The 27,112-nt window shown below is 45.9% G+C and overlaps 1 protein-coding gene across 1 annotated transcript in view; it reads left to right on the forward strand.

Annotated features, from left to right (window-relative positions):
* The window catches only part of LOC138487500 (uncharacterized), a 664,822-nt gene that overhangs the window by 282,205 nt on the left and 355,505 nt on the right, over positions 1-27,112 (forward strand). The window contains exon 9 of the mRNA XM_069614007.1: positions 11,280-11,363. Within this exon, the coding sequence (XP_069470108.1) occupies positions 11,280-11,363 (84 nt within the window). The remainder of the gene's footprint in view (positions 1-11,279; positions 11,364-27,112) is intronic.

The following is a 27,112-nucleotide window of genomic DNA, read 5'->3' on the forward strand; positions in this document are numbered from 1 at the left end:
ATGAGATAAATTGGACACTATCTCTAGTGTCTTTTCGGAAGTAGATGTAACTGCCATCTTCAGGACAAAGGATTTCTTCCAGGAAATCTTCAAATTATTGATTTACTCCATTTTATGATGTAAGTGTAACATCACTGATCTATAAGAATACAAACAATTGATTATTAACTGGGAGTGATTGTATGCTCCATACAGATGTTATTTGACGTATTAGCTGATACATTGATCTCACAACGAGCAAAAAGACATTCAAAAGAGCGTCTGACATAGATGGTGGCAAAACGGGAACATTATACAATAAAGCCAGTACCCCTTTTTTTTAGAAAAATAGACAAGAAAACAATTTGCTCATAGGTGGAAGTATCTGCAATCCACCCCCTGTATTTCTGATTTCGCATATGGACAGAAAAACACAGATGACATAGAATTGAAAATAAGCACCCCAATCTCTTGCTTGATTCTCCAGGCTAGGTGAGAAAAGGTTGACGCACAACACGTCAGTCTGAGTCATTTCGTTAGCAATGACGTAATATACTGAAGTTAAATGTCGTTCTTATGGCAAGGGCAGTCTTGTCCTACAATGTAATTATTGTTATTAGTTCCCATACTTAGATTGATTTTTAACTAAATTATATATTTTTTAGTTTTTTTGTTTTAAACAAGGTTCGAGACCAATGGTGGAAGTGTACCATTATCAAGAACCTCTATGGTCACCAACAGACAAATAGTTATGAGATCTCATCTTGTGACGAACTCTTTGTGACTAGGTTAAGTCCAGATTATAATTGTGCTAGTGACTCTATTACTGGAAAATATGCAGGTAAATTACCTTAAAAATTCCTTTGCATGACATCGGCCAAAGTTCGATGTGGTGGTGCCAGAAAAACGCGCAAAGTAGCTGTAGGCGTGATTGGAGAGTCAACTGTAAACCAAAATCAATGCAAAAGGCAGTCGGATTTAAATATTGACAAAGGTCCATGAGTACTTATGTGAGGGGCCAGTTCTGAACAGCTTACTTGAGAAGAGCGTAACGATTGGTACTTTGGTGTAGTAAGTGAAGACGTCGTTATTAGCACGGCACAACTCATCTTCTAACTGGTCATGATAGAGGTTTCTGCACAGCCCAGTGATGGCGTATTTAGTGAAAATGCCTTATACACTGATGAAAAAAGGGGGAAAAGGGGACCTCAGTTAGAGATCTGCAAGTAATGATAGCGAAACAGCAAATGTCATAAAAAGCAGATAGTTTGACAAAATCTTACAGCAAAGAAACAGCAGTTGAATGCTCAGAGACAAGCAGGACTGGTTTCAGAAGGCGCTTGTTATACGGCTCGCCATGTGTAAAGGACGGAGGGTATGGCAGGCTAATGAGAAGTGGGCAGCGTGGAAGGAAATCCGTTAGGCACGTCTTACAGCTAAGGTTCGAGGTATAAAGTGACAGGCATGCTGAAAAAAGACAGAGTGCACCGAGATGCGCGGACAGTGGTGGATTGGAGACGTGCGCCTGCAGCCAACGCAGGAGCTATTCGCGCCTGGCCCGAAAACGCCGGATCCCGTGACTAGGCAAGGTAAACACCAATTCTTAAAGGAACAGTGTGTAACCCTGGGATGTAAACGTCTCGGTTCCAATAAACGCAGCACTTAAAGCAGGCAAAACATCCAGGGCAGATGATCAAAGAGGTGCCTGTAGGCTCATAAAATGATACGCGCCTACTACCGATACCCATGTACCAGAATGGAGTTGCGGAGAGACGGGGTATGTCAAAAAAAGATATTGTGTGTGCCAGTGAAACGAGCACAGCTTTTAAGACAGGTGGAAGAAAGGCACAGTGGGGTCTGAAATACCAGTCTCAAAAACAGGACGGTAGTGGAACCTACTAGTATTTTCACTATGGCATCAAAAAAGTACATTAGGTTGCAAAAGCTGGTTGTCACTCACAGGTGTACCGTTGAGGAAGTCGAGACTCGGAAAGGTAAGGGGGAAGTTACCCAAGGAGGCTGTTCGATTCAACCGAGGGATTTAACCCCTGGTTAACTGTATTGAGGGTATAGATCCACGTGTTGTTCACAGCGACTAAGTGCAAGTTCCCTGTTGTCTCCCCTCGCTGGAGAAGGAATTTTTTGGTTCACAAACCATTGGATGTCAGTATGTTTGTGTTTAGTTGTTACGTAAGACTCCCCAGGCTTGCAGCCACACTGCAGTTTTCCAGAATCCTGCTGATCTATTGTACAAGAAGCAACTAATAACCAGCTCGCTCCCAGGCGAACCTTTCTAGACACCCACCCGTGTAGCATACCGCTTTGTCCAGATACACCAGTGATGATGGCTTCCTTTACAAATGCCCATACTCCCCTCCCAGGACTCTATGCAATTCCAAATTCCTTGTGTAGTCTCCTGACAGGATCCCTCATTCAATTCCAAATGTCTGGTGTACTCTCCTGCTAGGAGTTCTCTTGCAACTTCACTGCCTGGTATACTCCCCTGCCAGGGATTCATAATAATAATAATAATAATAATAATTTAGCATTTATATAGTGCTACGAACCCTCAGGCATCTGAGCACTGCTTATTATTACCCAAGGTGTGTGGTGCTCATTAACGACCTCGGAAGGATGAAAGGCTGAGTTTGGCGCTGCCGGGATTCAAACCTGGGTCAGCAGGCTCTGCACAGAGATCAAAGCGAGCGCTCTACTCACTGTGCTATCGGACCGGCTGTTATGCATTGCTATTTCCTGGTGTCTTTTCTTTGACAGGACTTCTTGTGCATTCCAATTGCCTGAGATATTTCCTTTGCACAGACTTTTTATGCATCTCACAGTTCCTGTTTTACCAAAATTGTTGTTCTTGGTATAATATATATGTCTGCAGTAATATTTGCTCAAACTTTGCGCACACTTTGCGAAATCGTGCTTCTGTAGCTTACTGGGGGTTGAATCCGTACTTTGCCTTTTCTGCATTCAAACACACTTCCTATTGGGATTTAAGCAATGTTCTTATATTCAAATTGTTGTTGGTGAGGTCGTCAAATGCTCCGGGGTCGCCATCTGGTACACTCGCTAGTTCTCTCCAGAATCTTGGGTCCAGTTTGTGCTTTTGAGGTGAAGCTCTCATTCGCTTCCCTTTCTAGAGTGTGCAGACATCCTTCCAGCTTCCTTCGAGGCCCTGCAGTTACTCGCCTACTTCCCTTCTGGTCCCAGTCTGGAGAACGCTGCCTCTTCAAGCAGCTGAGCACCCAGGAACTCTCTCGAGGTTCCCAGCTTCTCCACGGCACTTCCTGCTTGTGGACAGAGTTTCTCCTTTGAACTCGGGCAGGCCCCACCGCCTCGCCACACTGGTACATGTTTCTTATACTGACACGCCCCTGCGTATGACCTGATGTCTCCTCCTGCACCTTCACATTCAGAAATGTGGTTGCCATCTTTAAATGTTCCGTGCACAGGTAATTTGGAAAAATAACTAGACTGCATGTAGTGCTTCGAGTTCTTGATATGTTGTACAAAATATGTTGTACAAACTCCTTCATCCCCGTTGTGCCAGTACTTGGGTGATTCTGGGAGTTGGAGTCCATAGTTAATTGGATACATGGTGTTTAAACAGTATATGGGTACACTATATAATGAGTGTTGGTGTGGGGTGGAGAGGGGCTCCATAGATTCTAGATGGCTCCATTGCTTAGAGCTCTGGCCACCTGGCAGGTAATGCAGTCAGGCTGCTTGAAATGGCGGGAAAGTGCAGGTGTATGGAAATTGACCCTACTTGTGTGCTAACAGCTCAGACTATTACTGCTATGCTTGCTTTGTTTAATTCACATCTATTATTTCAGGTTTGCCTTTTTTGTTGCATCGTTCACATGTGTTTCAAGACACCAGGCTCTGGAAGCTCGAAACATGTGTCGGCACTACAACAATAAATTAAATATTAAAATGAACTAAACCACAAAACAAGCTTAAGAGTAAGCTTCCTAGCTGTAACCTCACCAGAAAATCCAGCTAATATTCCCTTGTTTTTAATTCACAGTATTTATTCATTATGCCATGGATCTGCACCTGTCTGTTCTAGGCTGCCAATGGCGGCTAGTCTTTTTGGTTCTCAAGACTCCCGGCCGGATATCACTTCTTCATCACCTGCTGATGATCATGGTGTCCACAAGCACTTGTTTATATGAAGTAGGTCCCAAATGTCTTCTCAGTCCGTTGTTTCTTTTCCCAAAATTGGAAATCTCCATCATTGTTCCTTTGTAATGCCAGACACTACTACCCCCTCACCCACCAAATAACCCCCTTCCTCCTGTGCCCTCTTAACTGCACGCTCTAACATCAGAAATGCTAGTTTATATTATTTATTTTCTTACCTAAACTTGGATTTATTATTTGCAACCAACCTAGCTCTGAGAGCTGGATAACCTGCCCTGGTAAACGCACCTACCAGTCTTCCCTCTGCCCCCACAACTGCCCCCTGATGGCATTTCACCATCCGGGTAGACGAGCAGGAAGTCTTCCCATGAACCACAAATATCCATTAAGGATTTCCACTTACAGGAAATAAATGTCTGTACACTTTCAGATCCCACTCTCTTGAAGACTCTCTTTGAGAATAAGCCCCCTCCACTGCCGTATACAAGACCAGCATTTTCTGATACCCATAAGCTGGCGTGTCCTCTCAGTTTACTGTAGTTTGCGATTTCCATGTGTGGTATGGCCTATCGTGCCTTGAAACACTTGTGTATAGGCGCGTTTAAATGCGTTATCATCATCATCATCATCATCATCCTATCACCCTTCCGTGCTTCACCCTTGTGGTACCCTCAGCAACCTAAATTATTCTTGGCTTCTTTTGAAGCGTATCCAGACGCACTACTGATAAATGTGGTTGCGTTCCTGATCGCACCACCACGCTCAAATGGGATTAATGAAAATCCTACAGTTGCTGTGCCTGATTCTGCACTGCTTCCGTGATAATTTCATATGATCAAGAACTTGACATAGCTTCCAATCCATGTTCCTTCTTTCTACCAGGCGTTGATTGGCCACCACCCCACACTCTCCTTTCAACTCCATGGATAGGTCAGGATCAGATTCTACTAAAGTCCTTGATCACTATAACCACAAAATCCACTGAGCAGTTCCTCTAGTGGCACTTACTAAAGTCTCCAGCATTAATGTAAAGAGTGAGACAATTGTTCTCAAAGGACATCCAACAGATGTCTGAAGAAAGCAAGAAAGTCCTGGCACTGTTCCTATGATCCAGCAGACAAAATACACTTTCATCAAGCAGCTACATCTTATTAAAATTGGTTGTTCACTGAAAAAAACATGTTTTATTATCCTTATTCTCTCATACATTACCAAGAAAATCTTTCAAAGTATTGATAAGTGTGCAGTCCGTTCGATATAATAGCATTTGCTTAATCCCAAGGATCTGTGCAATAAGCTGGGTCAGGCTTTTCCCCAAACAAAATTGGGGCAGTCATTCTGATGTGTATAGAGCGGGTGCTGACCGACCCAACACACAATCCATCCCCAAGCTCCCTTCACCTTGCAATTCCCCCAATCAAGTTCACAGGCAAAATTGTATATTACCCACTGTGAGGAATCGAGGTAAATTGTCACCTCTCCCCAATGGGGACCAACCCACTTTGAGACTAGGGAGGTGAGCCTGCTACGCTTAACACCCAATAGGGGACAGGGTAAGCGCAATCCCTCGGAGGTGACCCCCCTTTATTAAGGGACAGGGATCCGCCCGATAGCGGGTATAAGTCATTATTCCTCCCTCCATCTTACCTACACCTTATAAAGGATATGTAGGGGCTAGGTTTTGTATTAACCGAATATACCTTTTACTCATGGCTGACTTGGCTTCTCACCATAGATCTGCCCAATCTCCCCCAAAGAATGAGGAAAGTTAACTAGTCCACAGGAGGCGTGTTCATGAGACGACCAACCATGAGGCAGGCTCAGCAAGTCCGCAGAGTTTTTACTATGCAATAAATGCCAAATGATGTGTGGCTGTGAAGAGAGAACAACCACCAATGTCAGCGTGGCAAGCTGGGACATGCTGCTGGAGAGTGTAGCGGACCCCCACAGAAAGACAGACGTGGAAGAGTTGCATAAGCAACTCTGCGTCGGCAGAAAAGGAGGAGAGACTCAACGACCCTCCTAAGGAGCACGGTCACAGAATGTTAAGACTGTCTAAACATGAAACAAGGAGAATTGATTATCCGTCTCTACACAGGCCTGAAGAGGAGAGATGAGGGTAGTTTTTACACTGTGTTTAGCATTTAAACAACATAGTGATCACTCAATAGCAGGAATTCTTTGAATAACGGGAGGCAACACAGTGGATTTGAACAAAATGGCACTTGTTTAATGTTAATTGTACAAAACTTAAAAGAACAGTACTAAAGAAGGTCTGAACAGATGAATTCATAATAGTCACAAACATGAAAAACTAAAACATAGGATCAGCGTGTAAGACACTGAATGAACACAACTTTGCGAAATTAATTTGTCCGACTATTATCATTAGTGGTCTTTTTAAGAGATGGTCGACATGTTTCGGCCATGAGATAAATTGGACACTATCTCTAGTGTCTTTTCGGAAGTAGATGTAACGGCCATCTTCAGGACAAAGGATTTCTTCCAGGAAATCTTCAAATTATTGATTTACTCCATTTTATGATGCAAGTGTAACATCACTGATCTATAAGAATACAAACAATTGATTATTAACTGGGAGTGATTGTATGCTCCATACAGATGTTATTTGACGTATTAGCTGATACATTGATCTCACAACGAGCAAAAAGACATTCAAAAGAGCGTCTGACATAGATGGTGGCAAAACGGGAACATTATACAATAAAGCCAGTACCCCTTTTTTTTAGAAAAATAGACAAGAAAACAATTTGCTCATAGGTGGAAGTATCTGCAATCCACCCCCTGTATTTCTGATTTCGCATATGGACAGAAAAACACAGATGACATAGAATTGAAAATAACCACCCCAATCTCTTACTTGATTCTCCAGGCTAGGTGAGAAAAGGTTGACGCACAACACGTCAGTCTGAGTCATTTCGTTAGCAATGACGTAATATACTGAAGTTAAATCTCGTTCTTATGGCAAGGGCAGTCTTGTCCTACAATGTAATTATTGTTATTAGTTCCCATACTTAGATTAATTTTTAACTAAATTATATATTTTTTAGTTTTTTTGTTTTAAACAAGGTTCGAGACCAATGGTGGAAGTGTACCATTATCAAGAACCTCTATGGTCACCAACAGACAAATAGTTATGAGATCTCATCTTGTGACGAACTCTTTGTGACTAGGTTAAGTCCAGATTGTAATTGTGCTAGTAACTCTATTACTGGAAAATATGCAGGTAATTTACCTTAAAAATTCCTTTGCATGACATCGGCCAAAGTTCGATGTGGTGGTGCCAGAAAAACGCGCAAAGTAGCTGTAGGCGTGATTGAGAGTCAACTGTAAACCAAAATCAATGCAAAAGGCAGTCAGATTGAAATATTGACAAAGGTCCATGAGTACTTATGTGAGGGGCCAGTTCTGAACAGCTTACTTGAGAAGAGCGTAACGATTGGTACTTTGGTGTAGTAAGTGAAGACGTCGTTATTAGCACGGCACAACTCAACTTCTAACTGGTCATGATAGAGGTTTCTGCACAGCCCAGTGATGGCGTATTTAGTGAAAATGCCTTATACACTGATGAAAAAAGGGGGAAAAGGGGACCTCAGTTAGAGATCTGCAAGTAATGATAGCGAAACAGCAAATGTCATAAAAAGCAGATAGTTTGACAAAATCTTACAGCAAAGAAACGGCAGTTGAATGCTCAGAGACAAGCAGGGCTGGTTTCAGAAGGCGCTTGTTATGCGGCTCGCCATGTGTAAAGGACGGAGGGTATGGCGGGCTAATGAGAAGTGGGCAGCGTGGAAGGAAATCCGTTAGGCACGTCTTACAGCTAAGGTTCGAGGTATAAAGAGACAGGCATGCTGAAAAAAGCCAGAGTGCACCGAGATGCGCGGACAGTGGTGGATTGGAGACGTGCGCCTGCAGCCAACGCAGGAGATATTCGCGCCTGGCCCGAAAACGCCGGATCCCGTGACTAGGCAAGGTAAACACCAATTCTTAAAGGAACAGTGTGTAACCCTGGGATGTAAACGTCTCGGTTCCAATAAACGCAGCACTTAAAGCAGGCAAAACATCCAGGGCAGATGATCAAAGAGGTGCCTGGAGGCTCATAAAATGATACGCGCCTACTACCGATACCCATGCACCAGAATGGAGTTGCGGGGGGACGGAGTATGTCAAAAAAGATATTGGGCCTCATTAGGACCCTGGCGGAGTGGGTTTACGCCAGCGTTATTCGCGGTGGACCCGTCCGCCCTACTACGAGTTCCCGTAGCGCCATGGAGCCGTTTTCCGCCTGGTTTTTCCGGGCGGAGAAATCCATGGCGCTACGGGACCTTGTTGTTAATTACGCCACCGTATTTTACGGTGGCGTAATTAACGCCTTCCCCACTCCCATTATACCCTATGGGGCAAAAATGGGAATGGGGAAGGGTAAAATGGGGAATGGGGATTTACCGCCCCGCCAAGGTCGGCATGGGGCGGTACATCCGCCAACCCCCATGGTGCTATCGGCAGCTTTCCGCCGTGCTCCATGGTGCATTTTGCACCGCGATTTCCGCCAGGGTCGTAATGAGGCCCATTGTGTGTGCCAGTGAAACGAGCACAGCTTTTAAGACACGTGTCTATTACTCCTACCCATGTTAAGGTTACTAAGAAACAGGGTAAGTCGCAGCAAAGTCGTGTGTGCCAGTAAAACGAGCACAACTTTAAAGACAGGTGGAAGAAAGACACGGTGGGGTCTGAAATACCAGTCTCAAAAACAGGACGGTAGTGGAACCTACTAGTATTTTCACTATGGCATCAAAAAAGTACATTAGGTTGCAAAAGCTGATTGTCACTCACAGGTGTACCGTTGAGGAAGTCGAGACTCGGAAAGCTAAGGGGGAAGTTACCCAAGGAGGCTGTTCGATTGAACCGAGGGATTTAACCCCTGGTTAACTGTATTGAGGGTAGAGATCCCCGTGTTGTTCACAGCGACTAAGTGCAAGTTCCCTGTTGTCTCCCCTCGCTGGAGAAGGAATTTTTTGGTTCACAAACCATTGGATGTCAGTATGTTTGTGTTTAGTTGTTACGTAAGACTCCCCAGGCTTGCAGCCACACTGCAGTTCTGCGGAAGGATTTTCCAGAATCCTGCAGATCTATTGTACAAGAAGCAACTAATAACCAGCTTGCTCCCAGGCGAACCTTTCTAGACACCCACCCGTGTAGCATACCGCATTGTCCAGATACACCAGTGATGATGGCTTCCTTTACAAATGCCCATACTCCCCTCCCAGGACTCTATGCAATTCCAAATTCCTTGTGTAGTCTCCTGACAGGATCCCTCATTCAATTGCAAATGTCTGGTGTACTCTCCTGCTAGGAGTTCTCTTGCAACTTCACTGCCTGGTATACTCCCCTGCCAGGGATTCATAATAATAATAATAATTTAGCATTTATATAGCGCTACGAACCCTCAGGTATCTGAGCACTGCTTATTATTACCCACAGTGTGTGGTGCTCATTAACGACCTCGGAAGGATGAAAGGCTGAGTTTGGCCCTGCCGGGATTCAAACCTGGGTCAGCAGGCTCTGCACAGATGTCAAAGTGAGCGCTCTACTCACTGTGCTATTGGACCGGCTATTATGCATTACTATTTCCTGGTGTCTTTTCTTTGAAAGGACTTCTTGTGCATTTCAATTGCCTGAGATATTTCCTTTGCACAGACTTTTTATGCATCTCACAGTTCCTGTTTTACCAAAATTGTTGTTCTTGGTATAATATATATGTCTGCAGTAATATTCGCTCAAACTTTGCGCACACTTTGCGAACTCGTGCTTCTGTAGCTTACTGGGGGTTGAATCTGTACTTTGCCTTTTCTGCATTCAAACACACTTCCTATTGGGATTTAAGCAATGTTCTTATATTCAAATTGTTGTTGGTGAGGTCGTCAAATGCTCCGGGGTCCCCATCTGGTACACTCGCTAGTTCTCTCCAGAATCTTGGGTCCAGTTTGTGCTTTTGAGGTGAAGCTCTCACTCGCTTCCCTTTCTAGAGTGTGCAGACATCCTTCCAGCTTCCTTCGAGGCCCTGCAGTTACTCGCCTACTTCCCTTCTGGTCCCAGTCTGGAGAACGCTGCCTCTTCAAGCAGCTGAGCACCCAGGAACTCTCTCGAGGTTCCCAGCGTCTCCACGGCACTTCCTGCTTGTGGACAGCGTTTCTCCTTCGAACTCGGGCGGTCCCCACCGCCTCGCCACACTGGTACATGTTTCTTATACTAACACGCCCCTGCGTATGACCTGATGTCTCCTCCTGCACCTTCACATTCAGAAATGCGGTTGCCATCTTTAAATGTCCCGTGCACAGGTAATTTGGAAAAATATCTAGACTGCATGTGGTGCTTCGAGTTCTTGATATGTTGTACAAAATATGTTGTACAAACTCCTTCATCCCCGTTGTGCCAGTACTTGGGTGATTCTGGGAGTTGGAGTCCATAGTTAATTGGATACATGGTGTTTGAACAGTTCTTTGTAGTGATTTTACATAAAGGCACCTCAGAAGCAAAAATGTGTTGTGTTGGAGCTTTGTGTGTTGAGGTTGTAGGTTGGGGTTTGATTAAAGGGAAGGTTGAAAAAAGGATCCTTTACTCCTTATACAAGGGGAACCAATACCGGACAATTTGCCATTCAGGCCCTGGGCATTAGAGAGTCTTACTCATGGAAAAGGGCTTTGAGCGTTAGAGCGTCTTCCTCATTGGAAAGGGTCAGATACCATGTCTCGTCCAATGAAGTCATGACCTCTCGCTGGTTGGTATCTCCTCCCATGTGGTCCTCCCTCATATAGCCGCCCCCAGGGTCAGTATCGGGTAGCGGCTGCCGTCCCCAGTCACATGGCAGGAGGTCACCGCCGTGATGACTCCATTGGATTCATCACAGCAGTATTGGCTGGATTTAGGGATAATGAGGTGTGGTTGAATGGCCATTGTGTAGTCCATTGTATTCAATAAGGTTTATTTTGGTCGCAGACATTGGGTGATGCTTGGGGAGCTGTACCTCAGTTTTATTTCCTGAAGGGCTTTTTGCACCATTGCTTTAATATTGGATGCCCCTTCCTGAAAAGCATGACTGGTTAACTTCTCTTTTCTTCTCGCAGCGTTCCTCACTGGTGCCCAGGGTCAGCCAACCAGTTCCACCAAAGCGCACGCGGCCCAGCCAGTCCACTGCCACCCCTGAAAACGTAAGTACGTTATAGTTTGACAAACCGTCTCAAAGGCCAAATCTGCGTGCCCCAGATGGCAGCAAACTGATGCATCACCCTTTCTTGGGGCACCCCCTGGGGTTCTTTTGATTTCTCGTAAGGGGCCACCGTTCTGAGTAATGTTGTGTATGGGACTGCTTCTAATATGTAGAGGGGTCTAACTGAGTGTGATCGTGGAATCTACTGGGTCCCCATCTAGACGTCTCCATAACCAGGAAGCGGTCTTCCTAACAATCCGTACTCCTGCTACAGCTTGCTTTGCTTACACTTACATTTAAACATGAATGTCACAGGTTGTGTTTCTAGTGCTGACATCTGATTGGCTGAGAATTGCTAACACACATGCCCAAGTATAATTTTCCGGTCAGAATCCACTTGGCTTTGTTTATGAACCTAGTTTGGAAGCATGACATGGTCACCCCCACCAGAAGAATCGAATGGAGGATCTGTGATTCCCCCTAATTGTTCTTCCAATCAGAGCTGTACCGCTTAGGGATCTTCTGGAACTTACCAGGGCAAAGCATTCACATGGGCTTCATTGATCTACTCGTAGCAGTCCTCTATTGGTGCTTGTGACCGCTGTGGATCGCTTTGCAACACCTGCAATTGACCAGTCTTTGCTTATTCCGTTTACAAAACAATTAAGGCACAGTTGCCATGTATTTCCTGTCTTAATTGAGACGCTTTCTAATGCTTCCCGAGTACTTCATATTTCTAGTATACATTTTAAACAAAATCTAAATAGTGTACTATTCTATAGAGAATGGGCCTCATTCCGGCTGTGCCGGTCCGGTAACCACAGTGCCTGGCGGGCAGAACGACACCTGCCCACAGAGTTACACGGGAGCACCGGCACCGTTATTAAGTCCTATGCGACTCTATTGGAATGGGGATTAACATTATACCGGCTCATGACTTCCCGGACCACCAGAGCTGTAATTCCCTGGTGTTTCCGGCAAGCCAGACACTGGTAAAATTCACAAGTCTGGCGACAATCTGCCGGTTTTACCGGCACGGTTAACACCGGACTTGTAATGAAGCCCAATGTCTCAAACTAAAATTGGCAGGTCCAAATTATAGGACACACAAAATAGCAATCATCTGATTACTGACCTGTTTAATAGTAAAGCAGGCCTTCAGCTTATGGTAGCAATACCTAGCTGCATGGCCTTGATATCACGTTATCACTTATAATATTTTAATTCAGTAAGAATGTAATTTATGTAAGAATCATGTAATTTCTAGTAGATGCAACATACATAGGACACATTAGTTGATTGAGGCATCCCCTATGCAGGATGCTGGCACAATGTAGGATGCTTTTCTACATAATGAGACCTAGGCCAGGAACAGTAATTATGTAAGAGGCCTATATATGCAAACATTAATGACCCAGTACAAGAAACGACATAGTCATATTTTACATAATGACATATGTTTGTGACAAAATCAGGAGAGGTAGGCTGGCGCCGGTTTGGGAGGGTTAGTGAGGTGGTGGGAGATGCCCCTTCACCTGCTAGCAGGTACAGCTTGAGTCCGGCCTTTAGCACTTTCACAGATAGACTGGCTTTTGATATCTGGGGAGAGTGTTCAAGTCCGGGGGAGCAAGTAGAAAGAAGAAGCAGAAGTGAGGGAAGGCATAGGGAGCCTGTGGGGAGAGAGGAGGATCGCAGAGTTTGAGAGGGAGAGTAGAGCGATGCAGTTGGCACGGTAATGGGCGCATGGATTGATTTGAAGATGAGTTGGGTCGGTTTTGCAGAGGGAACAATCCAAGGTCATGTCGGTATGCATAGGTGGGTGGTCAGCTGGAAAGGATGTGTGTAGCAATGTTGAGAAGTTTGTCTAGGGATCAGTAGAGGAGAAGAAAAGTAGGTTTGAATAAAACCAGAGGTGATTGCTGGAAGGTTTGGAATAAATCCTAACCTCTGGCATTGCTCTAGGCAACCCTTCAGACCCTTCTTCTTCAGCCTGCCAAGCCATTACAGGAAGGGGAAAAAGACCATAAGCGAATCAAGCTTGGTCCCACCCCAAAATAGGCAGTCGAGCCAGAACTACTTGGTCACATCCCTTATGCACAAGTCTTGTTCCCGCCAAAGATTTCCATGCTTCACGTTTTGGTTTTGCTTAAGTCATCATGTATGTGGGTCCCGGGCCTGCTGGGCATAGAGAAAAAAGCTTCATTTTCACTGATGATGCCCAATTTGGCTGAAATGTTTGGGGTTGCATCTACTTTTGGTTTTGCTTAAGGAGAACCAACTACTGTTTTCATCCGTTATACTTAAAATAATGGGACAAGATGACAGAATTGCATGTGTTCGGACAGGATGTCATCGGCGACGCATGGAATAAGATGATGTCATTGTGAATCATGCTAGATAGTGATGACTTAATGACCGCTATTCCTGCGGCATCCAACAATTCAGCCGACCTCTTTAAAATCTGCAAGGAGCTGGCCAATCCTGCTGCAGTCTCTACCTCTCCTGTCCCCTCCCAGACCCTCTGCACAGCCCTGGATTCTCATTTTATCTCTAAACCTCAGGACATACTGTCCTCTCTCTCTTCCTCGCCTCCCCACCCCTCTAATCCCCTCTCTTCCTCTGGCCCTTCTGTAGCCACCCCGCCTCCCCCTTCTCTGCCTGTCCCCTGTTCTCCTATGATGAGGTTTCTAGACGTGTCCGATCTATGAAAGTCACAGCAAAGCAGGCTCTCCCCTGTTCCTCTAAAACCATCAAGGACCACATTGACACCCTGACTCCTGCTTTGGCTGACTTCTGCAACCACTCCTTTGCCACTGGAGTTTTCCCTCCCTCCCCCCCCCCCATGAAGCACTCCCTTGTGCACCCTCTTCTTAAGAAACCCTCCTGCCCAGCTAACTATCGCCCAATCTCCATCACTCCTTTCCTGGGCAAACTCCTGGAAAAGCTGGCCATCTCGCAGCTTAATCTCCACACTGAATGTGTTTGTTGGCTCCGTGATCATCAGTCTGGCTTTAGAGCTACCAGAAGCATGGAAACTGCTCACCTGAACATCCGCGAAGTCCTGCTCTCCAACCTCGATTCCAACACCCCCTGTGTTCTCATTTTACTTGATCTCTTTTGCCTTTGATACGGTCAACCATGCCATCCTGCTCAACCTGGGTATCACAGATCAGGCCCTAGCTTAGCTGACTTCTTTCCTCTCCAATTGACCCTTCCAGGTCCAACTTGGGTCCTTCCTCTACTCGCCTCTATCTCTACCTGTGGTGTTCCCCAGGGGTCTAACCTCTCTCCCTGGCTGTTCAACCAATACCTGGCACTTCTTGCCCACCGCATTGCCTCTCTCTGCCCCAACTTTCAGTGGTATGCGGATGACACTCAACTCATTTTCAGGCTACCCTCAGACTCCTCCTCTCCTTCCCTCATCTGTGACTGTCTGTCTGCTATCCAGGTGTGGTGTTCCGCCAATGATCTCTGCCTTAATGCCAGTAAGACTGAGATTCTCCTCCTCGGTACACCGCTCCCTCCTTTCTTGTAACTCTCTGGCCGGCCTCTCTTGGCCCTCTTCCTGCTCCCACTTGTGAGGCAAAAAACCTCTAGGTCATCTACGATTCCACACTCTCCTTCTCTCCTCACATCTCTGATGTCTCTAAGAAGTCACACTACCTGCTGCACCTCCTTCCTTTCCTCTTCTTCGCCCAGAAGCTCATTGTCTCCAGAGCTCTGGCTCTCTCTAGGCTGGACTACTGCAACAGCCTCTTTCTAAATCTTCCTGCATCTGCACTCCGCCTTCTGCAACTCATCCAAAACAGGACTGCGAGACTTTTCCTTGGCCTGAACCCCGTGGATTGTATCTCTCCATGACTGAAATCCCTGCACTGCCTCCCAGTGGCTGCGAGGATTAAGTTAAAAACCCTCTGCATTGTCCACAAGGCCTTCTGGGGCCTGGGGCCTCAATACCTTCAACTCTCTTCCTAAATATCTTCCTTCTCGAGCCCTTTGCTCATCCGCCTCCAACTCCCTCAGGGTCAGTCGCTTCTCCAAGCAACGAGTGATGGTAGATCTTTCTTTGGCTGGGGCCTCCCTCTGGAACAGCCTTCCTGCCTCACCGAAACTTGAAGAAAACCATCCCCGATTCCAAAAGCACCTCAAGACCTTCCTTTTTGCTTCTGCTTTCTCTCCTCCTCTCCCCTGCTGAACTCCTGGCTCTAACTGAAATTGCACTGGTCACCTGGCTACTCTCTGTACTCGGGGGCCCAGGTCCTCTCCCCGCCATTTGCACACTTACACTGCCCCCCTGGCAACCTCCGGCACTTGGGGGCTGTTGCTGTATCACTACAGCCCCTACCAGCACCTGACACCTGATGTCTGCACGTACCCAGGCACTTGCCACCACTTGGCTGCACTCCTTATTTATTGTATTTAAGTTTTATTTTTTATTTTACTGTTATCCTATGTACTGCACTGTCCCCCCCCCTTTCCCTTCGCACTTTTCGCTTTCCCTCCTCCGCTGCACTTGCGCAGTTTAAATATCGCCTGGCCTAGTAGGATCGTTGTCCGTCTTCCCTTTGTTCTCCCTTGCCTCATCTCACCTTGCAACACTTGTGTATAGGCGTGTTATAAATGCCATAGTATATAATATGTTATAAAGCGGCCATTTTGACTCCCACGTGTGCTTTTGTAAGCGTGCAATTGTACACGCTACCCCATAGAGAGGGACTCTGCTCATTTATGTAAAACCTGGAATTAAGGTACCTAAATTGAGATCCTGTTTTTGTGCAACATTTACCTTCTATTTTGCAATACCAAATGTCACTGTTAAGACTTTCTGCATCCTAAACATTTCTTTATAGAATAGCGATCGTCATATATAGAATTATCGAATTTGCTGCATTTTATTTGCAGTAAAACAATAGTGAAATAATCGGAAGCTAAGGATAAGAATGATATGTAATTCCAAGCATTCTCAAAGGTTGTGATTATTTTTAGTTCTAATTGACAAAGATAATCTTGTCCTTCATACATTCTCAATTTAAAAACCTCTAGAGAATCCCCCCTTTTTTGTTATATAAGGTTTAATAGAACACAATATTCCTCCTGTAAATGATACCTGAGCATTCCTTTTGATGGACCATTTGAAATGGCAAAACCTGTGCAGAGGATAAATAAATGAGGGTGAATAAATAAGAGGTATAAACAAATATATGATCAAAATGAAAATATAGAGCTTCAGATAAATAGTCTATAAAATGTATTAATGAACAATCTAAGGATATCTGCAACTATCCCAAAATCAGGACAAATAAGGATATTTAAGAAAAGACTCTTAAAAAAAATTAAATACAGCACAGTTTCTTTACATATGGAAACAAAGTGAAAAATAAAAAGATTGCAGAGTAATTTTGCAGACAACCAATAAGACCCAATTTTGGACTATCATTTAAGACAAAACTCGAATACTTAGAATTTGCAAACTGATCTATGATGTTCTTTATTGAACCAACAAAAAAAGGTTTGAATAAATGAGTGCATTTTTTAAAGATCTTGCTAACGCAAGAATATTTCCTTTCTTCTAGCAAAACACATTTAGTTTGGCGCTGTGCAGATGTGGTCTGCAAGGAAATTCATGTAGCTATACATCTGTGTGTAATTTTGTGAACACTCATCTGGCTGATCGTCTGCCACTTTTATTTTACATAGGTTTGAGCACACTTCGGTTTGGTGAGCTCAAAGAAAGAGTTAATATCTTTAGGCTGGTGGTGGGTGAGGTGGGGGCAGATCTTACTTACATTGAAAAGGTTAATCATTGCCACAGTCGCCGTAATGAAGTTCTGGTGTCGAATGTTGTTGCCAAAGAGAACCCTATTGTTGCAACCGTTGAATGATAAAGCCAAGTAGCCAGGGTGGAAGGCAGTGGGAGAGTGGAGCTGGTGTTAGTCGAGAAGAAAGCCGAAACTTGTCTTGGAGGAGTTAAACATCAGGCAACATACAGCCACCCGATATTCATTATCTGTATGGCAGATGGTGAGGCTGTCGGAGATAGCAGCCATAAAGAAGGGAAAGGAGGAAAAGATCTGCGTATCATCGACAAAGAGGTAATACTGAATGTCAAAGGCCGATATGAGTTTCCCAGGGGCAGGAGGTGAAGAAGGTGGAGTGGGATGAGGACTGATCTTTGTGGGGGCGGCACCCACAAGAAAGTGGGTAGGGGAGGTTTTGGGCTTCAATGAGATGGATCAGTCTGAGAGAGGTATTGCCCAGTTTAGCATTGTGTCCTTGAAGCCTGTGCACCTTAGGGTAATTGCAAATACAGTTAAAGATAACTTGCTCAAATATTTTGGGTTGATGGGTGGGGATGGGTAAAATACAAAGCTCTGTAAAAAGAGGGCATGTTAGGGTTATCAGTGGTTTCCTTAAGTATGGGGATGACTGTGACTATTTTGTAGTAGACAACGAAGGAAGATGGAGAGAGGGAGATGTTGAAGAGGGAGGAGAGATAAGAGGTGAGAGGTCCAAGGTCTTTAATTGTTAAGCAAATAAGTCAATGGAAGCAGAGGATAGATTAGCTGAGAGGGCGATGCGTACAAACTCAGTGGGGACCGTGAGAGAGAAGTGGGAGAGGTAAGAGGAACAGTGTCACATATTTTGGTGATTTTGGAGAATTAAGAGGTAAAGGTATCGGCAGAGAGAGGAGGTTAAGGAGTGTTATTATGTAGGAATCCTGGTCTTTGAGGATCATGGATAGTTTGTGGGGTGTGAATGGAGAAAAGAAATCGGGTCTGTAGTAAGATTTGTCGAGTCGAGCGGTAGTGGGGGAAAGGAGTGGGTCATTTTAATCAATAAAAAAAGTAAGGGAGAAATCCTTGCGCCAGCAGCAAAGGTGGAGGTGGATGATTGTCCGCAGCTTTTGGATTACTGGGTAGATTTATGGTTGAAGATGGAGTCAAAAGTGGGTGGAGGAGTGAGCTTGAGAGTGACATTCGGAGGTAGCCTGTGCATTGATTAACTCTAAAAAGGCTTGGTTGATAGAATGGGCAGGTGTAGGAAAGAATGCTCGTAGGTGGGGCTTGTCTTGGTTCAGGTAGGGTATCATTTGAGTTTCCTTTTGTTAAGAGGATTGTGGAGGTTATGATGGGATGGGAGTGGAGATGGTGAAGTAGATAAGTGAGTGGTCCGAGGGTCGACAAAGGGAGCAGAATAGTTAGATTGCAGGTTTGGAAAAGATGACGTTCCCCTGGATGCGAGTGGGAAGGTTATGTAAGTTGATGGGGAAGCGACTGGAAAGAGTGGAGTTGAGCTCATGGGCCTTGGTCATCTTGAAAATGGTGAAGTCATCCATCATGAGCAAAGTGACATCAGACTGGAGCAATTCAAGTAATAGCTCTAGTTCAGAGAATACCAGAGAATAAGGGTTGTGGTTTGACATTAGAGTAGCCAGATTAGTGGAGTGGGATCTGTTTTTTTTCGAGAGGTATTGCCAGAAAAAGGTTAGTAGGGGGTGTAGATGAGCAGATGGACACGTCATCCCTGGCTCCCGCCCCCTCACCTCCATCATATTGGACTAGAAGGAGAAGAGCCCTATGTGGGACACCAGGTATTGTCCCAATACCGCTTCGAGTGGTATGCACTCAGACAACCGTATCGAATGTGCCCCCGCACTGAAAGGGTGGAAGGATGTTTGCGCACATCATTGGGCATCAAAGAGCTATAAGTGAAATGCCACATAGAATGACGTCATAGCTGACCTACATTGAGGTATAAAGCCTTTGTGTAATCAAAATTGAAGTGTGAGTGCATGGACTACAGTTAGTTGTTAGCCAGATTGCCCTACTTTATTTGAGCTAACAATAAAGTAGTACCTTGCCATAGTCTTTGAGCTTGTCCGGTTTTTGGGACTGAGATCATTATTGGTAATTCCATCTACACACGAGACGCTACAAGGGGCTAGAGCATAGGGGGATGTGTGGAGAGATGGGAGTGGGGAGGCAGATGGGGTAGATGAGCTTCGAGTGGATGGGGTGGAAGGAGAGGCCATGATGCCCTTTAGAAGTAGAGTGGAGGATAGTGTTGGAGAATGAGTGACACAGGGAGAGCAGTGGGACAGAGTCTGCGGTAGGCGAAGGCACAAGTAAAGGGGAGAAAGTGAAAACAGTGTGGAAAGTTGTAGAATAGTCCGGAGCATGGCGAGTTGTCTAGTGTGGAGACCTGGAGGTGGACCAGTAGTACGGGGGGGGTGGGGGGTGGTGCTTTCCTTGACGTTCATGAAGTGTGTTGGTAGAGACTAATAATACAAATCGTTGCAGTCCAGCTTGATGCAACAAATGATACAGATGGGGTGTTCATAAAATACATACTATTGACCATCATCCAGATCAGCAGTCCTGTGCTGTCACTTCCTGTCATGTCCTGGGAGGTCAATGGTCATGGGTTATCGCATCTACCCCCATTTCTTTTTGCGGATAGGAGCACTAGCTAGATTGACCTTTCTTTGGGTATCGCCGCACCCCTGACACTGCATCAGCCCCTTATCCGATGCACACAAATGCTTCAAATATTTGTACTGCAGTATTAATAACTAGTGCAGAAGCTTGTGTACACGGGGCAAAGTGCAGGTTTACATTAACACAGTGGGACCACTATATATCCTAAGGCAACAGATCCCTCTAGTGGTGACAACAGGTGAAGCTACTGCATCGGACAAACCTATAGGGACAAACGTACATCCGGCCTTTTATTATATTGTTAGATGATGCAAAAAAAAGGTGCCAGCTTCTCAGATGCCTCCATACTCGAAAACCCTGTCCATTTAACGAGTCTATACAAATGAAGAGACCCTCAATTATACTGATCAGAAAGCGGAATATTTTATTCCGCTGGCGCTATTGTACCCGCTCGTGCTCTAATAAACGAAATACTAATTTCTCACACTCTATTCAGAAGGCACCAACTGTGCTCATTTTAATCACAAAGAGCCAACTCCTCATACTCTTAAATGAAAAGCACTAACCTTAATTAGAAAGCATTAACTGCACTTATTACAATCTGAAAGCAGCAAATATTGTGAATTTCCTGGTATTCAGTCTCTTAAGAAGACTGATTTGGAAATAATTGGGTGGCTTGCTTTGTGATTCAGATTTCTTCATTTACATCTTTGACCTTCTTTGAAGGGAAGGTGCTTGCATCTGGAGTGCTGCGTTTTCCTTGGAAAGCGCTGCGCTCTCTTAATATAATCCGAAATCTACCGCGTCGTTGTGCAACTTCTTTTTTTTCGGTCTGGTATTGGTTGCACAGCTTTTGACTTGATGCCCGCGGTCGAGGACACTACCCGGGCTTGATTATCTGCAAAGTGGGGGCTGTTTTTAAGTTCGTGCCCCCGCCCATCCGCAGGGTCGAGTGAAGTTTTCCCATTATGTGTTGAATGTGCCAACTTGGAAATCATAAAAGCAGTGTTCAAGAAACACACTGAACACTCTCTGGCCCAAGATGGCCGCCGAGTAAATAAAACTCAAGCAGCAGCTTGCAGGTGGGGAAGCACCTAGTGTCTGTATTCTGAAGATTCTGATTTGCTGAGACGGTATCCAGTGACAAGGTCGCCAGTCGGTGACATTTCCCCAAATTTGCACAGAATATAATAGTAAATGATAACCATATTGGAATATGTTGTGGGGAAGGCATTTAGGAGTGCATGGAAAAAGTCACCTCTTCTGCAACTTTGTCCCAGAGGACGTTATCACATGGAACCTGCACCTTCTCTCCCTACATACGCCCATGCACAGGTCAAAAAGACGCCTCACTAAGAGAATCACACACACATGCCTCTCACCTCTAGTAAAGCCCAAGCTGAATGCCCTTTCCTGGCAGTACAGCTATAAACCACTCATGGCAGGACAGGGAGTACCCAGCCCCCTGCTCCCAAGTAGGTGAGTAGAGATCCTGAACAAAGAATGTTAGTGGGGAGGCGGAGAAATTGTGCCACTGGAAAAAGTACTTAACTGTGTGGACGGGGGTAGCATTGCGGCACGACCATAAGCAAATCTGAAGGGTTATAGTTGGAGGGTTTAGAATGAATCATAAACACAGGCATTGCTCTGGGCAACCATGCCTGCTAAGCTATAACAGAAAGGGAAGATACCCCATGCAAAACCGTCTTGGCCCCTCCCCAAAAGTGGCAGCCCAGCCCGAAATGCTAAGTCGCATCACTTCTGTACGAGACAAGCAACACCGGACATGGTTCAGGCTCCTTGGCCATAGTCGGTGAGGTGTAGCTTGGCGCTCTAAGCTACACCTCAGTCCCCCAAGCTATTGTCGCTAGGGGGGGCTGGAAGGGCCAGGGCCCCCCTGTGAAACCCTGTGCCCCCCCAGTTCTCCCCTACCTAAGACGAGCAGTGACCATTTTCTCCCATCACTTTTGTCTGTGCCCCCCCCTACTTTTGTCTTTGGCCCCCTCTGTGCCCCTCCTAAATTTGATTCCTGGCGACGCCACTGGCTCTAGACACGTAAGCAAGTTGACCCCCTGTGTGGGCATCCCCCCGTTACACTTGAGGTGACTTGAAGCAAAACTGAAGGGTGATGGCTGGAAGTCGGGGACATGTCCGCACATTGTGGATGGGGGTTTGTATAAAGAAGCAATTCTTTATTCCTTACACAAATTGCTGACCTTTGTTACTCCTTTCTGATCCCACCAACTCTTCTTATTCTTTGCAGACGGTGCAGGCTTCTTCTTTCCTGACTAAACCCTATCTTCCACTGCTCTTTTCAGCTAGCACAGCATTGCCTTAGAACCAACCTTTATCCTCCTTTCAAGGGAGCACACGCATGTGCTTTTCTAGTCCGTGAATACTTTTTCTGTGGACCCTATTTTTATCGTTTTGAAGGACATTCTCCATAAGTGCCACCTACGACAAAACCAGGGAATCCTTCCCCTCTCCCGAAAGGGGGAGCCAACCCATTTGGGACTAGGGAGGTGAGCCCACTAAACTTAACCCCCATAGGGCGGCGGGCGAGTGGGATCCCACTGAGAGTGATCCCCTCCTCCATCGCCCCTGCCTTTAGAGGACAGGCAAACCCTATATAGGGTTTTATTCTATCCTCCCAGAAACGAACCGCTGTATTGGCTAGATGGAAGCTTACACCTGTAATTGATGGCAATTTTATACAGGAATGTCTGATGTGGTTGCTGACCCCTTTCTTATGCCAACAAAGGATTTGGGGTGCAGGGGTGCACAGCTACTTCCGATTTATAAAACAATGTATATTGAACTTTCAGATATATCTCTCTACGTAAGTGTAATGAGATTCTATCATTCCATACCAGAAAATGGAGGTCCGAGAACTGGCACACACCCTTGTCACAGGGAATATAAAACTCCAATCTGCTGAGAGACATAGAGAAAGAGACCGCCACGGAGCAACAGTGGCCATAGAATCTCCTCCTGGGAGGTGTGGTAACAGATAAGAAGCACTCACCTAGAGTGCCGAATGGTAACCTGGACAAGCCTTCAGAATGCACCGCAGCCCGGTCGGGGAAAAAGAGGCCCAAGCCCGAAGAGCCGTGACAAGGAACAGACACGGGAGCCCTGCAGTACGTGAGCGGGAAGGTAGCCAAGGCTCCAGACAGGAAAGCGAGGGAGAGAAGCCACTTTGCCCTACCCAAATGCCTGCTCAGAGGATCACCGCTCAGAAATAGAAGGTATGCAGTTCCTCCAGGAGACTGGTGGAGGGCAGAAGGGCACCACAAAACCCTAAGGCAGCCAGACCTCAGGCAGGGATGAGAGACAACCCCCAAGGTGGGGTGAAAGCAACCAGACCCCAAGGTGGGGTGAAAGCAACCAGACCCCAAGGCGGTGTGAGAAACGGACCCCCAAGGTGGGGTGAAGGAAAGCCAACACCAAAGTAGGGTGAAAGCAACCAGACCCCAAGGCGGGGGTGAAAGAAGGCCAACCCAGGGAGGAGTGCAAGAAAGTAGACCCCAGGGCAGGGTGAAAGACAAACGCCAAGGCAGGACGAGGGACATGACACCCCAGGGAGGTCCGACTACTGTAGACTATAAAGTAGAATTCCTGGGTGGATAGCCCAGGGGAAATACCAGGTGTGGGCATACAAACCTGGAAGTGTCTCAAAGAAAAGAGACTAATCAGGGACTGATGTTCAAGCCCCAAAAGAAGGGGGCACTCCCCTAAGTGGAACTTGGTGTTCTGAATGGAACTGGGCAATGTGGCAGTGTGATGGTTCCGGTTTGGTCTGCCCCCACCCGATCCCGGCTCGGTCTGTTCCTCGGTGGGTGCGTATACCGCCTGTTTCCCAGTCCCTATCTTGTCCATTTGCATTGCGTTGGAAACTACCATTGAGGTTACCATGGTCCTGCTGTAAACGACCAGTGCGCGGCTGAACAGCGTTGCATTCCACAGCCACACGTTCCGCATATACTGACGGTCACGTTACACGGCGCTCTGTATTGCAGCATGAGCACCGCCTTCCTTGACTTGTTTAAAAGAATGTCATTCTGCTCTGCGCTTCTGATCTTCTAATCCTCTGTCCGAAGCTCTTGATTCTACTGTTCCTTGTTAGCCCTTGCGCATAACAATCCCTGACTGCTCACCCATTGCCAACCGCGCCTGTTTCCCAGACCTGCTTTTGTCGCCCGCTTGGAACTTCACTGATCGCTTGCAATATTACGACCTCGGCCTGTCTCACGGTACTTGTACTTGTCTCCCGATTTCACCTTGGTCCCTGTCTGCACAACTACGACCTTGGCATGTCATACGGACTGCAAGTGTCTGCCGCGTGTACCAGTAGCTGCATTCGTCTGCCGCTTGTACCAGCAAGCATAGTTTGCTTAACGTTGACCTTGGCTACCTTCACTGAACATATTGGTTCGCCGAAAACTGCTTCAATACAATACACTCTTTGATTTTCCATCTGCACCTGGGATCCATCATTCACATACATTAATTTCTCCTCTACTGCTGAAATCACTTCAAAACTGAACTACCACTTTCTGCACAGGACTTTGGATGCTATGCTGATAACATCTATCTGTGCATCAGCCTGTCACTAGTGTGTCCCCTGTGCCGCCCGGGTTTAGTCCCTTACTAAACTTCCATCCCTCGTTTCCATTCCCATCCTTCCACCATGTACGCAGCCTACGCTTCGGGATGCTTCAAGCAGTTTATTTCTGGTAAGGACTAGACAGCATTGGTTAACACATTGACGTAGGAGTTTGTAACTGGTAGAATATGTTCACCTGTTGTCGTCGGTTTAATAACTTAGTGGATATTCTTGCATTTTCCTAGAGGAAGACTCAAGGCTGGGGACGCAGCGATACAATTAAGACTTCACTGCCCCTCTATACAGGTTGGTGTTGGTATTTTAGTGAATTGCCTTTTTGTTGGTTCCTTGCGTAATACTGACTCAGACTACTTTCCATTGTTACAGCCATGTGCCTTATCGATGTCTTGGATCCTTGCTCTTTCAAGTGATTTGCTCTGCCAACCCTCCTAATTAGTATCGGCTAGTGGGGGTATCATTGGGAAGATCTCCTCTTGTGAGGAGACTTCGACCTACATGGTCTAGGTTGTACTACACAACAGAGCCCTGTCTCAAGTACCCCTGATTGTTCCCTGGTGAGTATCTATTGACTCATTACCCACCGATTCATTCTGACAGGCAGGAGCCTGGCTTGGTGAGAAAAATATCATGGTGGGGGCAGAAGTCAACCACTATTCTCCAATTTGGGTGATGACCCCCGTTAGATCTTTTTGTTAAGAGTTATGTTATCTTCTTCATGTAAAGTGAAGGACAGAATTCATGTCAGAAAAGGTTTCTGGAGGACGGACGGGAGTTAATTTGTAACAGGCTGACAAGCACCCTTTTAGTTGTCTTTCTTTAGATTAGGGTCAAATGAGTAAGGATAGTTTAGGTTTTCAGAAGGTTACTAATATGTCACTTTTTCGTCTCCTGTTTGACTTGCCACACGTGGTTCGAACAACCTGATACAAGCTTAGGACCCATTTTTGTAAAAACACCTTACTCACACAGCTCAACTAGCCAAGCCTGCAACACCCCCAATCCATTGGCTTCAATTTACTCAGACTGAATGAAGTTGAGATACCCAGTCCAGTAAGAAGGCCAATTCCTATGATCGTAGCCATCTCCGCTCCACATGGTAGTTCACTGAGGCTGGCAGCAAAATCAGGCTTTACCTGGAAATACTCTCTAGATTATGCTGCCGGCATCCTAGACCCAGATTACTGGGGCAATATCCAAGTGTTGGTGCACAATGTGGGCCCACAAAAGTATGTATTAAAAAAAAGGGCAGGCAATAGCCCAGGGAATACTAGAACAAGTTATGGTTCCACCTTTACATGAAGGAGATAATCTATCCAGTACAACCAGACACACCCTAGACATACTTCTTTACGAGAAAGGACCTACTCTAACGAGTATGTATTGAGCAATGAGACCTGGAGAAACCAATTGGTCATTCCTGGGAGCCACCAAACAGTGGTCCTGGAACTGGCTTATTAGGTAACAAAGACTCCAGACTGATGTCAAGACCCATTTGGCCAATTATGAAATTTGGCAAAAGGCTTCTACCACTCCCATTTCCAGGGCTCTGTTACGATCACGGCCCATGAGATGCCCTTTTCTAGGATTGGCATGTATATAGTGGGGCCTCTAAAACCATCCAAACCGGGCAATAAATACATCCTTGTGATCTTTGATTATGCTACCCACTAACCAGAGCCTTTCCCCAAACAATACTACACAACACATTCTAAAGCGTTTCATTCCCTGCCTGTCCTGAGTCTGGTTCCCAAAAGAGATCTTCACAGATAAAGGCACGACCTTCATGCCTCCCCTTATGCAGGAGGTAAAGGAAATACTCAACAGCAAAACCCTGCAAACCCCGATCAACCTCATGACAGATGGCTTGGTAGGACGCTCGAATCCAACCGTGATGCATATATTGAGTAGATTGGTAGAGACAGACGCGAAGAATTGGGACCTGATGATACCATGGGCCCTTTTTGCAGTCTGAAAAACTATCTTCATGAGACAACGGAGGGACCTCTGGGATTTACTGGTGTAATTCCTCGAAAAACCAGGGAGAGTTAAACTTTTGTTCCACTACACCAGAACACCTCATGGGCAATTAGTCAAGATTTGTTTGCTCATAGTACAAAGAGACTAGATGTTTGAGATGCCAACTGGCAGGTAGTGGGTGGGGCTAGGCCAAGGGTCTTTGTGCATGCCGCTGTGTTTTCTGGCACCTGAGTCCAAGTTCTGGCCTTCTGGAGTAATCTACCGCCAGGACCACAATGAGCCCTGGCTGTGTTATATGGCAGAAGACTGTGACAATTCATCAGATGTCGTCACTTCTCCCTGAGGGAGAGCCCCTTTCCATGAGGCCAGGGAGGCAAGGCAGCTATCCAATAGTCCCCGCAGGAGGATCTCATGGGGAGGGACTCTCCCAAAACCCCCTAATGAGATGGGCAAACACCTGGGTAGAATTAGGCACAACATCCCCAACCTAATCTTCCCAAGCTCTTTTGCCATCTTTTAACCAACCTCCACTTGCTAGCACCTCCGTTTGCTACTGTGACATTATACCATTGACTGACTCCAGTACTGAGACAAAGAAGAATACACGGGGGGCAAGTACTGACACAAATAGGATGTACGGATGCAGGAAGAACACTTCTGTGAACCGGGAGGTGCATTCTAGCTTTCCAGGAAGAAACGCATCTGTAC

Source organism: Ambystoma mexicanum, chromosome 9, assembly GCF_040938575.1.
Source record: "Ambystoma mexicanum isolate Mex_15411 chromosome 9, UKY_AmexF1_1, whole genome shotgun sequence".
Classification (NCBI taxonomy): Eukaryota; Metazoa; Chordata; class Amphibia; order Caudata; family Ambystomatidae; genus Ambystoma; species Ambystoma mexicanum.